The sequence below is a fragment of the Papio anubis genome, chromosome 7 (genome assembly GCF_008728515.1).
Source record: "Papio anubis isolate 15944 chromosome 7, Panubis1.0, whole genome shotgun sequence".
Taxonomy (NCBI): Eukaryota; Metazoa; Chordata; class Mammalia; order Primates; family Cercopithecidae; genus Papio; species Papio anubis.
In genome coordinates, this window is record NC_044982.1 from 90093261 (window position 1) to 90106882 (window position 13622).

The 13622-nt window shown below is 42.2% G+C and overlaps 1 protein-coding gene across 2 annotated transcripts in view; it reads right to left on the reverse strand.

The window, feature by feature from the left end:
* IGF1R (insulin like growth factor 1 receptor) overlaps positions 1-13622 on the reverse strand; it is a 317675-nt gene that overhangs the window by 63502 nt on the left and 240551 nt on the right. For both annotated transcript variants that reach the window (XM_003901424.5, XM_021940884.2), the window contains exons 3-5: positions 9416-9728; positions 3570-3718; positions 892-1036 (exon numbers count right to left, since the gene is read on the reverse strand). In XM_003901424.5, coding sequence (XP_003901473.2) covers positions 892-1036; positions 3570-3718; positions 9416-9728 — 607 coding nt within the window. The remainder of the gene's footprint in view (positions 1-891; positions 1037-3569; positions 3719-9415; positions 9729-13622) is intronic.

Here is a 13622-nt window from a genome sequence, read left to right on the forward strand (position 1 = left end):
AGAAACCCTTATGCAGTAACTTTATCCAGTTGGGGCAGATAAATCAGCAAGGACAACCTTTCCCATGACCTTCTCGCCTCTTTTTTTCCTAAATTATTTTCCCAAATTCTCTTTAGAAGGAATTCACTCCTTAATTGATAACTCCTTTTATTTTGAAGCATTTGCTTAAAGCCAGGCAACAGTCATACTTAAAAGGGAGGGTTTAAAGAGAAAAGTACACATGCAAAGGTACACATAGGCTGACGGCTGGAAAGCAATTGTGCATGCAATAAGCACCAGCTTTTATCCTCCAGTGAAAAGCCCATGATTATTTTAAAACCCCTATCACAAAGCACGTCTGTGCCAAGGCAAAAATTCTATCAATAGTGCAAATCCTGTAAACTAATCAATAAAAACAATCTTGTGAATCTGGATTTCTTTATAACAAAATGAACTGCCCATGCTCCTCTGCTGCTCTCACTTCCAATATCTTAAGAGATGGAGTAGTTGTGCATAGTAGAGTACAGCATCCTGAGGCAGATGAGGGTTGTGCGAATGATTTCACAGGGAGGTGAGCACTCCAGATCAACTGGCTGTCAGTCTTGGCAGAAAAGCCCCAAGAACACCAAGTCTGCTCCAATTCTGCCGTCTCACTGGTCACAGTCAGACATGCAACTCTTGACTGACGAGGCAAAATCGAGTAAGGGGGAAAACATCTGTTTTCCAAAACAGCAAGAACGGAGAATCATGACTCTACCCAACACCTACTCGAGCAGCACAGGCAATACTGCGGCTTCTTCCTTTCTTCTATTTAACAAGGCAGGGAGGGCTCTTACCTCAGCAACAGTTTTACAAGTATGCTGCTTATTTTGTAATAGGAGAACATCAGCTCATGAAATTTGGGGCACTTACCCTTCTAGCTGCTCCTCTCCTAAGATGAGGCGAAGGTTTTTTAGGAAGGACAAGGAGACCAAGGCATGGGAATGGCGGATCTTCACGTAGCCCGTCACCACCTCGATGAGCCCCATGAAGTTCTCCAGTTCTGAAGCAATGTTATCTACATTGAAAGGGGATCGTGTCACTGTGTGCTCACTTGGTGTAAGGGTGACATACTTGGATTCTTACAAACACAAGTGAGAACAATTCAATGGCAGGTGCCCCCTGAGATGCTCAGGCTCCCAGCACAGGACTGGCCATTCCCGGACAAAAGCACGCTTCCCTGGCTTGACTCTCAACAACCACTCCTGGAATGAGGCCTCCCAGGCAGGGGAAGGCAAGTTTCTAAGAGGTTGGGGGTACTGCAGCTCTCAAGCTGATCATAAATACCAGACTGGCAATTAGCTAAGGCTGACAAATGTAGGGAACGTCTTTTAATATGCTCTGTCAACAGACAGTATGGCCTCCACAGTACAAGGGCATGACTAAATCAACAACATTTTCTCCATCTCATTCAGAACTGCCTTTGCTGCCTTTCTAATTCCTAAGATACAGGAATCTATATTTAAAGGTTCCATTTTACTAAGACTAGAAGAAAATATACCAAAATGTTAACAACGGCTATCTATGAGGGATTTTTAAAAATTCATTTCTGCATTGCTAAGTTTTCTATAATATTTACGTATTGCTTTTGGAACTAGAAAATAGTTGGAAAAATAGTTGCTAATACAGATGTACAAACATAATATGCAAACAACAGGTTTCCTTTCATCTTGTTTAGTCTACCCTTTCCCCTAGTAAATAAAAACCAATTTTCAGTTCAACTAACGCTAAAATTTTAATAAAGACCATAATGAACTGGGTGTGGTTCAATTAATGGGATTTTACTGTGTATAATTTATGAAGACATATTTAATAAAAGGCTCTATTTTGCTTTGAGTTGATACAAATAAAATAAGGGTACTAAAGGATAAAGCCCTACATCTAATTTAACAGCTTTCCAAGAAAAATTAAAGGGAAATTTAAGTTGAAAAGATGAGAGCTTGTGTGCAGTTGATGTTTTAAGGAAGAGATCCTGAATTTTAAATGTGGGGCAGGAAGCATGCCTTAGTCAAGATCAGGAAATTTCCCCTATAATGAGATGTCCCATCATCCTAAATCCAATCTATTTCCTGCAATGGACATAAACCGGAAGACACACTTCATCATCATGCATAAATATGCACCAATTCCTTCGTAAAATGATACTTCTCCATGGATTTAATTCACAGATTGAAATTTTATCTTCAGAGGAAGATAAAAAAGTTTAGGCACTCAAAAGGTATGTTCTAGGGATAAGCAAATTAAAAGTAAATGAGAAAATGCAGACACAGCCAAAAGAATTAAACTTCAGAAGTACCATGAGAGCAGGGAAGCCCTAGTTGTGGGGAACAGAGTTACCTTCATCATGGAGGACTGAGAGTGGGTATATTGTGAACAACAGCAAGGGATATCAACAAAGTCGGAAGAAATAAGCAAAAACTTGTTTCTGTCCTTTCTAAACCTTAAGAAAACAGTTTATTCATTTAACAAATATTAAGGAAAAGCAAATTCTCAAAATACATTATTTTTCCTCTCAAACTGTAAAAAAAAAAATTCTTCATAAAAGGATTTTCCCCCCAAAATTCCTTTCAACTTGAAAGTCTTTTTACAGTATTTATTCTAGCTTATAAAACTATCAGTACCTTGAACAAGTGGTCCCAGTAGCAGAGAATTTAAGGCACCATTACTAGAAGCCCTTGGCAATGAAAAAATCACAAGTGAAAAGATTTTTAAAATTATCCAGGCATGGTAGGGTGTGCCTGTAGTCCCAGCAATGTGGGAGGCTGAGTAGAAGGATTGTTTGAGACCAGGAGTTCCAGGTTACAGTGAGCTATGATTGTGCCATTGCACTCCAGCCTGGGTGACACAGTGAGACTCTGTCTCAAAACAAAACAAAGAAACAAACACACAAAAAAACAAAGAAGTGACGAGATCGCAGGCTAAGTCAGTGGGAAATCCTTTGCACAAATCCAACTTAGAAGCAACTTACCAGGAATGCCATCTACTGCAAATATAGGTCATTGTACCGAGGTGAGACTGAAACTTTACGTACACAATGACACATACTTGTATCCTTTTGTCTCTCACAAGTAAATTTGGCAATCTAGCATTCTTTTGGACTTCATAAAAGTTTAACGTGATATCACTAAACTTCCCTTTGCTCAGTCTTCTCAGTAAATTCAAGTAACGATCACTCTTTAGACTTGAAAGATGTGTGGATTTGGCTACAGCTGGAGTCTGCTGAGTCACACCTCTGATCCAATGGTCTCTTCTGGGGTTTGTATGTGTCAGGGCTTGCCTCTCCTATGCAAGATGTGACTAACAAAAAGATGAGCGATGACCCTCTTTACAGGAATAAATGATGTGCCAATGGCTAAAAAACAGATTGCCTTTCAATCTGTTTTTTATCTTTCAGGGAAACTCAAAGAAGAGACGTCATGCATGAGGCTTACACACCATGTTGTTTATCTAAGCCCATATTTTAGTGTTGACTCAGGGACAGGAGCATGAAAAGCATCAACAAAAGAAAACCATGAGATCTAGCCATTTTTTCAGTGGGATGAAATACTTACTCCCCCGTCGGATGTTAATGAGCAAATTGCCCTTGAAGATGGTGCATCCTTGGAGCATCTGAGCAGAAGTAACAGAATCAATGGTCTTTGTTTTCTTTTCTTCCTCACAGACCTTGGGGCAAGGACCTTCACAAGGGATGCAGTACATGCTGTTGAAGAAAAAAAAAAAAATCAAAAACACAGATAATTGAGTCTGTCTTCTTGCATTAAAAAAGTCATAAGGATATGCTTTTTATTGTTATTACAGCATGCATTAGAAAAAGCAACTGTTTTGAAGTGTTCGTGTGGTCACATGGTATATCATTCCCAAGCCCACCCAAGATAAGCCACTCACATTGCAACCAAAAGGAGAAAGAGCCTACAAAGGAAGAGCGTGTTGCTTGCTTCCAGACAAAATACATGATGCATCCTCAAGGCATTTGTGTATCATAGCCTGTTGACTGATGAGCCAGCTGGTTCCATGTGGGAGAGATAGTGTTGCAGAAAGGAAGCTCTGGGGGTTCTCTGGAGGAACACAGAGCTGCTTTCTGATATTGTGACCCTGGCCTGTGTACCTGGAGGAGTAGCTAGGAGAGAAGACAGAGACAGCAAAGGGACTGTAGTGTCTCTGCCTAACAGTAGTCCAGCTCCTGCAGTCAGTGTCTCAGGGAAGCCCAGTGACGGATGCCAAAAGGCATGTGGTACAGCGCAGATCCATTATTTTCTTGCTAAAGCACAACTGAAATTATTTCTTGACAGTGTTTTGCAGAAACTTGTAAACTGATCCAAATGTTGTTTTCGCTGCATACACAATAAAAGCAAGGGGTTTCCATTACGTTGTAATGAGCTCTTATTTCAAATGCTATCCTGAACATGGCACAAACCACCAAGAGTCAGGGACAAGAAAGACTGGCACTTTTCCTGCTTACCTGCCGTTATTTACGAAATAGCAGACAAAACGCTAACCTAGCAGCTGAACCTTTGGGATCTATAGTTATATATAGAACAAGGGTCAGAAAGTTGAATTGATTTCCAAACAAGACAAATGATACGACCTTTTGCGACGTGTGTGTTAACAGGATGGTAAGTTGGGGAGCCATTACATGTACATTATTGTTCTTAAATCATCTCTCAAATTTCATGAAGTAAAAACATTCAAGAAAAACAGTGTAAATTATAGCTCTTTTTATTAATGTCCCTTCCCCCTATCTATGAAGGTTATTTTGTATCTAAGACAAAGATGTAGGGTTCTGTTTTGTTTAAAAGCTAATAGGTAAACAAAACTTCTCTGGTATTTTCCTATTGCGTGTTTGGGAGAATGGGGATCATGGCTTCCAGAAGGCTCCTGCAGGAACTGGACTCACCCACAGATGGGGAGTCCTTCCTCTACCATTGCACTCACCATTCTCATTTCTAGCCTGGGTTGGGGGCTTACCTTCAGCACTTTTTTACTTGGTCTTCTGTTGTTTCTAATTTATCTACATACCCTATAAACTCCCACTCTCCCTTTAAAAAAACATTTTATTTTAAAATAATTATAGAGTCACAAAAAGTTGCAAAGATTTACAAAGTTACAGAGAGATCCCACATAGCCTTCATCCAGTTTCCTCCAATGGTCACTACATCTTACATCATGATAATGCAGTATCAAACCTGGAAATTAACTGTGTGTGTGTGTGTGTGTGTGTGTGCACGCACGTGCCCGCATGGTGCTCTGTCACTGATCACTTGTGTAGATTTGTGTAATCACTACAATCAAGATACAGAACTGTTCCATCACCACAGAGCTCTCCCTGATGCTACCTGTTCATACTCACTGCCCTGCTCAACCTAGTCCCCAATGTCCCTAAACCTGGCAACCACGTATCTGTTTTCCATCTCTATAATCTGTCTTTTTTTTTTGAGACAGGGTCTCACTCTGTCGCCTAGGCTAGAGTGCAGTAGCATGATCTCAGCTCACGATAACCTCCACCTCCTGGCGGTTCAAGTGATTCTCCTGCCTCAGCCTCTGGAGTAGCTGAAACTACAGGTTTGCACCACCATGCCTGGCTTCTATATTTTTTTTTTTGAGACAAGAATCTCACTCTGTCACCCAGGGTGGAGTACAGTGGCGCAATCTTGGTTCACTGCAACCTCAGCCCTTCTGGGTTCAAGTGATTCTCCTGCCTCAGCCTCCTGAGTAGCTGGGATTACAGAGGCGGGTCACCACGCCCAGCTAATTTTTGTATTTTTAGTAGAGATGGGGTTTCACCAAGTTGGCCTCCTGACCTCAAGCAATCTGCCCACCTCAGCCTCCCAAGGTGCTGAGATAGGTTATGAGCCACTGTGTCTGGTCAAACTTTGTATTTTTAGTAGAGACAGGGTTTCACTATGTTGGCCAGGCTGGTCTCGAACTCCTGACCTCAGGTTATCCACCCACCTCAGCCTCCCAAAGTGCTGGGCTCACAGGCGTGAGCCACCTCGCCCGGCTATAATCTGTCATTTTGAGGATGTTGTATAAATGGAATTATACAGTACGTGATCTTCTGAGGTTGGCTTTTTCACAGAGCATAACGTTCTTGAGATCCATCCAAGCAGTGTACTTCAATGGTTTGTTCCTTTTTACTGCTGAGTAATAATATTCCATGGTGCGGATGTCCCACAGTTTAACTAATTACCTATCATAGGACATCTGAGTGATTTCCAGTTTGGGGTTATTACAAATAAAGCTGCTACGGACGATGGTGTACATGTTTTTGTGTTGACATAAATTTCATTTCTCTGGGATAAATATCCATGGTTACAACTGCTGGGTTGTAACGTAAGTGTCTGTTTAGTTTATCTCCATCTTTCACTCAAATAGAAAAATCTGAAGCTGGGTACAGTGGCTCACATCTGTAATCCCAGCACTTTGGGAGGCTGAGGCAGCAGGATCACTTGAGCCCAGGAATTTGAGGCTGCAGTGAGCTATGATAGTGCCACTGCACTCCAGCCTGGGCGACACAGCCAGTCTATCAAAGAGAAAAGAAAAGGGGGAAAAAAAAAGGAAACAATCGTCTTTGGTAAAAAGTCTAGGAATCATCGGGCACTTAAAAAATGTTTTTCTAAGAAATGTTTTGATAACATGTTTATAGATTAAGCTTCCTCAAATCCATTATGGTATAGAGAAGGTATAAACAAGATAAAAAAATAAATATTTTAAAGTAATTGTTAAGTAAGCCTCAAAGGCAGAGAGAAGGGAATTTATTATTCTTTATGGTGTTTTATTTTTAAACAAAAAGGTAGATGTATAGTTTTGAATGGACTGTAAGAATGAATAGGGGAAATAATGGCTCAATTCTCTGAAGAGTGTGCTAGAGCGGAAGAAACAACACTGTCAAATGGACAGCATTCCCACTTTGCCACAACTCTGGTGGCTGCAGAATGACCAAAGGCCTCCAAATGTCATTCAGAAAATGTATTCACAAAACAAAGATGATAGCATACTGAGTTCATGGACAAGCTACCGCTCCCCTAACCCCACCCCAAGGAGCAAGGTGATGTCTGAATAGTGGCTGAGCCTCAACTTGGTTCCAGGCACTGCCCCTGGGCCCGAGGTGTGCACCAGTAAAGGCCCTTTTACACTCAAAGGCTGCCAACAAAATGTGAGTACAATGCGGTAGACTGATTCTGGACATAATATGTATCCTCTGCAGCTCACTGAAGTCCTTGGCCTATTTATCATTTTAAAGTATTCAGAGTAATTTTGTTCTTCTTGTTACTATCCTAATGGTTATACAAATCATAAGAGGCAGAAAGTTGCTCTACATCTAATACTATAAAAGAAAATGAGTATTATCTTTGATTTGAAGGTAAACCTACAGTAGAAGCTGCATCTCCAAATAATACACTAGAAAAAGAACCCCTTTATAAACACTTGCTCGATATACTTTATAGAAATAAACTGCAGCAAAAATTATATTTAAAATTAACATCTACTTTTCGAATGATAAATGATATTTATTTATTTATTTTTTTTGAGACGGAGTCTCACTTTGTTGCCCAGGCTGGAGTACAGCGGCGCGATCTCGGCTCACTGCAAGCTTTGCCTCCCGAGTTCATGCCATTCTCCTGCCTTAGCCTCCCGAGTAGCTGGGACTACAGGCACCCGCCACCAGGCCTGGCTAATTTTTTGTATTTTTAATAGAGACGGGGTTTCACCCTGTTAGCCAGGATGGTCTCTATCTCCTGACCTCACTTCGTGATCCGCCTGCCTCGGCCTCCCAAAGTGCTGGGAGTACAGGCGGGAGCCACCACACCTGGCCGATATTTTTATATTTGTAGAATAGATTTTGACAGACTCAGAAAGACAGGCCCCCTGGTGCTAATCACGAAGAAGGCATTTTGTCCACTAAAACAGCACTTTCCTAAAAGTCCTTTTTTTTTTGAGACAGAGTCTCTGTTGCCTGTGCTGGAATGCAGTAAGGTGATTTTGGCTTATTTCAGCCTTGACCTCAAGGGCTCAGGTGATCCTCCCACTTCCAACTCCCGAGTAGCTGAGACTACAGGTGTGTGCCAACACGCCCAGCTAATTTTTGTATCTTTTGTACAGATGGGGTTTGCATGTTGCCCAGGCTGATCTTGAACCCATGGGCTCAAGGGTTCTGCCTACCTCGGCCTCCCAAAGTGCTGGGATTACAGGGGTGAGCCCCTAAAAGTTCTTTACTCTGCTCCAGGAAAGGGAACAGCAACCTCAAATCTCCAATCTTCTTTTGCTTTCAAAATTGTAATTCCCACATTTCTAAACAATGCTAGCATCTTATTTTCAAAAGCATAAACCCAATCTTCTTTTGCTTTCAAAGTTATAGTTACCGCATTTCTAAACAATGTTAGCATCTTATTTTCAAAAGCATAAACCAATGACAAATTTGTAGAAGTCCAGTTGACATGTACAAAAGGGATGGCATTTGTTATAAGAAACTCCATTTTTTTTTTTTTTTTTTGGAGACAGAGTCTCGCTCTGTCGCCCAGGATGGAATGAAGTGGTGTGATCTTGGCTCACTGCAACCTCTGCCTCCCAGGTTCAAGCAATTCTCCTGCCTCGGCCTCCCGAGTAGCTGGGACTACAGGCACGTCCCACCATACCCGGCTAATTTCTGTATTTTTAGTAGAGACAGGGTTTCACCACGTTGGCCAGGCTGGTCTCAAACTCTGACCTCAGGTGATCCATGCACCTCAGCCTCCCAAAGTGTTGAGATTACAGGCGTGAGCCACGTGCCCGGCCATAAGGAAATTCTTTGCTTCCCAAGTGAAGTCTCAAAGTTCAGGAAGGAAAATGAAGGACATGATGAGCACTGTGGGAGGGTCAAGGTAGAGGGGGATGAGAGGAAGGAAGTGTTGATGGGAAAATGTTGCTTATTTTAAGCTACTGCTTACTCTGAGCTGCTGCTAGCTCTTGCACTAAGATGTTTAGGTCTGCTTGCTGGTCTCAAGGATGGTGGTGGGGGCTTGGCCTGTCTTTTCTCTTGCACTTCCAAAGCCTCACCTGGCTAGCAACACCTAGACTAGGAAAATCTAAAACTATAGTCCCGTCTTAGATGCCAGCTTGGCAAGTACCCAGAGAGACCATGAACTCTGGGTATTGAAACCAGCAAGTACTTAATTTCAAATGGCCAGGCAGTATGCACTTAAAAAATAAAACAAACTGGTGAGGGGGGCCAGTAAGCCATGCCAATTGTTCCCAAAATCTCACCAAACATTTAAGGTAAGCCAGCCCTCTCAAACTGACCCACCTCAGTTAACTTCCTGAGGGCTGCACCCAGATGAAACAACTGACAGTCTACTTTTCTGTGCCAGGGTGGCGGGTGGAGTGGGGGCGGGTAGTGACCACAGGTGTGGCCACGACTGACCTCTGGCTGCCGTTGCGGATGAAGCCTGAGGGGCACTCCTGCATGCACTCGCCGTCGTGGATCACGAAACCCTCGGAGTCGCTGCTCTCGGCGCTGAGGATGTTGGCGCAGAAGTCACGGTCCACACAGCGCCAGCCCTCAAACCTGTAGGTGTTGGGCGGGCAGGCAGGCACGCAGACACCGGCGTAGTAGTAGTGGCGGCAAGCTACACAGGCCGTGTCGTTGTCAGGCGCGCTGCAGCTGCCCAGGCACTCGGGGTGGCAGCACTCGTTGTTCTCGGTGCATGCCCTCTTCCCACAGGCACTCGGGCACACTGTGGAGACAGAGGAGAGATGGAGGTGAGACGGGGCAGGGGTGGCACCGCCTTCTCTGGGCCTGGCCAGCATCCTTTTGCGTCATTCACTGCTACCACCAGCACCAGATCGCTCACTGAGGAGACAATACAAAAACACACTACGAAATCCTCTCCCCAGCCACTTAGACCTGCAGAGAGTAGATATATTTAAAGTTCAGCCTGTCCTAGGAACTCCTTGTTTGGTCTGGGACAAACCATTAGCTTCGGTGATCCTGATCCTCTCCCTTCCCATCTGTAAAATGAGGGAGATAATATCCACTTTTGAAGGTTGCCTCAGGCGTGGGTGAGCCAGTGGAAGCCCTACAGGAACCCTATGGTTCATTAGTAATTTAAAAGGCATTGTGCTATGCTCACTTTGCATTTCAAATATGTTCCTTACTGAAAACTCTTTTAAAGCCTTAGTGTGTAGAAATGCTTATTTTGAAAATGATTAAACTACACTCTATAGTAAAGATGATAGCATTCAAAATGACTTCAGGAAAATTTCTGTTGGCTTAATGATATCAAAGGTGTTACCCCAAATAAGCCATGATATCCTAACCTGTAAGATGACCAAGAAGTCACCATGTCTGAGGGTCATTCTCAAGTCCAAGAACATTCGTTTGTTACAGGAAAGGGGTCCTGACCCAGATCCCAAGAGAGGGTTCTTGGATTTTACTCAAGAATAATTCAGGGTGAGTCTATAAACTGAAAGCAAGTTGATTAGGAAAGTAAAGGAACAGAAGAACCAGGACAGAGCGGTTGCCCATTTTTATGGTTATTTCTTGATGATATGCTAAACAAGGGGTGGATTATTCATACCTCCCCTTTTTAGACCATATAGGGTAACTCCCTGATGTTGCTATGGCATCTGTAAACACTCATGGTGCTGGTGGGAGTGCAGCAGTGAGGACGACCACAGGTCACTCTCGTCACCATCTTGGTTTTGGTGAGTTTGGGCCGGCTTCTTTACCGCAACTGTTAGATCAGCAAGGTCTTTATGACCTGTATTTTGTGCTGACCTTTAATCTCATCCTGTTACTTAGAATGCCTTAACCATCTGGAATTCGGCCCCATTTTACCTAGCTCCTATTCAAGATGGAGTTGCTCTGGTTTCAATGCCTCTGACAGGTGGGTGAGTAGTATCTCTGAGCCCACGGAACCACAGGATATTAGAAGCCATTTCCTCTAAGCCTCTTTGTGTGCTAAAGTTAAATCAGTGTCTAATAACCACAGATCCATGTGTACATCCCAAATAGATGAGCTGGCATTTATTTCCATAACAATTCTGTCATGATCACACTCTGTGGGCTGTTAGTCTTACTTGTAAATTAAGTATAAATCAACAAAATATGAAATCTGGTTTGCATTATACATTTCCTACTTTATCCTCAAATTGGAAAACAATACAAAATTATTTAAATGTGTATGTTTTTGACTCTGACCTGCAATACTGAGTGGAGATTCTAGAATTCGTTTTTTCTTGTAATAAAAATACATGATGAAAAAAATCAGAGATCACAAACAAGAGAATACAGAGAACGAGTAAGTCCATGTACCCACAAGTGACCCCTTTATTAATATCTTCATGCAGACCTTCCCTGGTTCTTTCTTATGTATGTACATGGACATATAAATACAAGTATCTATAAAAAGGACAAGCCATTCTGAAAGCTTTTTTTTTTTGGCACAAAAGGTTGTGAATTCCACAAACATTTAACAGCAGTACTACATCCCATTGTAGAATGTATCGTAAGTTACACCTGTTCCCAACTATAAGATATTTCCTTTACTTTTTATTATTGCAATCAGCAAAGCAATCTTCATGAGCACCCTTAACATTTCGTTCGGACCAATTTCCAGAATTCATCTTGTTGGGTTAAACTGTCCTCTAGAAAGTTTGTACCAGTTTATATACCCACTAGTTGCCTCCAAGAGTTCCTATTTCGCTGCAAATAGGTGAACTTGAAAACAGATATCAGAACTTGGACATGCAAATAAACAGTGTCACCTCTGAAGAAAATTGCTGTGATACTGTCAAGTTTAAAATACTTTTGCAACTTTCTCTTTTGAAGTCATCCTTTGACAGAAACAACAGGTTGCCTTCCATTATTTATTCTTCTTATCGTTTTCAGTAATTTTTAGTTGGGAATATTGCCATCCAGTTACAGACTACATCTCCCAGTCTTCCTTGTAGCTAGAGGTGGCCCTATGACTTAAGTTCTGGCCAGCGAGATATAAACAAACTTTTTGACTGGAAGACTCCTGAGAACAGAGAGGGCATGGCCATCCTGCTCCTTGATGGCTGGAATGCAGTAGTAATGCTTGGAGCTCAAGTACCAACCTTGGACCACAAGGTGAAACATCAAGAATGGTGAAGCACAATAAAAGGAACTTAGTACCTCACGAGAGTGGGGTCGCTAGGCTAACCCTGGACTGCTTACTCCAGACATCTTTAGATGCAAGAAAATACACTTTTATCTTGTTTCAATGACTGCTATTCATATATGCAACTGAACTAATCCCAACTGGACATGTCTTCAGAGCTATCTATAAAGTAAAGAAGAAACCCATTCCTGTCAGTTTATGCCATTTTGTTGATAAGGATTGGCTCTCAATGACTCCAGGCTATTTCCAAAAACTAATCTAACCCACAAGTAATAAGGAGTTACCCATCTCTGATCACACCATAAAAGTATGCATTTTATGAGTTCCTAAAATGTTGGGATATATATGCTGTCTGACAAGGTGACTTTCTTGAAGAGGATAACACAAATTTGAATTTACAAACCTAGTATATTTGCTGTAAACACACACACACACACACTCTCTCTATCATCAAGTCCCCACTTGAAGACAGTTAGTAATTTCAAATATGTCCATTACAGAGGTCACGTCAAGGTCCAAGATCTAAAGATACACTGAAATTGGGTATCCCAATTTCATGTTTTTAAACTGGTAACAACAGAATATAATTCCATCTATTCTTCATTTATTCATTTAGCAACCATTTAATGTGTGCTGCACCTGTGTGCCAGAGAGATGCACACAGGACCAGTGCCAATCCTGTCCCCAAGGAATGGACGACACAGCAAGTACAGTAGTGAGTGGAGCTGCCTGGTGTTTCCTGGACTTCTGGGTGCTGGGGAAGGTTTTGTGGAGTTGCAAGTGGAAAGATGAGCAAGGGAGGAATAAAGAACATGGCAGGCGCAATCACATGTAAATGCTTGTAAAAGCAACGGGGTCACTATGGGTGCAAGGGCTGGGTGTTAATGAAGAAGGCCAGGGACCACGGCTCAGGGAGGCACCGAAGGCCTGTCCAAAACGGTTTAGCCCAACTGTGGATAATATGAAACCATGGAGAGTTTTAGGCAAGGGAACAACATGGCCAGATTTTCGTATCAGAAAGGTTACCTGGCAGCAGTGCAAGGGGCATGATGATCAGAGAGGGTAGGGTTGAAAGGAGAGAGGGACCAGGCTGGAAGAGAACAGACTTTCAGCCTATGTTATTCCCACAAAATTCACATCGTATAATAGATCTGTGAGGTTCAATAAAACTGGCTAGAGAAACAACTCTCACATTCCTGCTCATCAGGCGTGTGCCAGCAGTATTAAGAATACACCCATCTTGGAGCACTGAAGTCCCTGGAGGTTGCTCTGCAGACATCACCATCACCATGCTTTGTCATTAGAGGAAGGAAACACTGATTGAGAATCTTACCGTCATCATCAGAGACTAACTGGGGGGACCAACATCTACTTGCAGAATCCCTTTCCCTGACAATTTAAAGAAAACATTACATAAAATGATGTGTAATAGACATTAAGATCAAGTAGCTATTAATGCAGTAGTAATAACTCAAGAATGTTGAA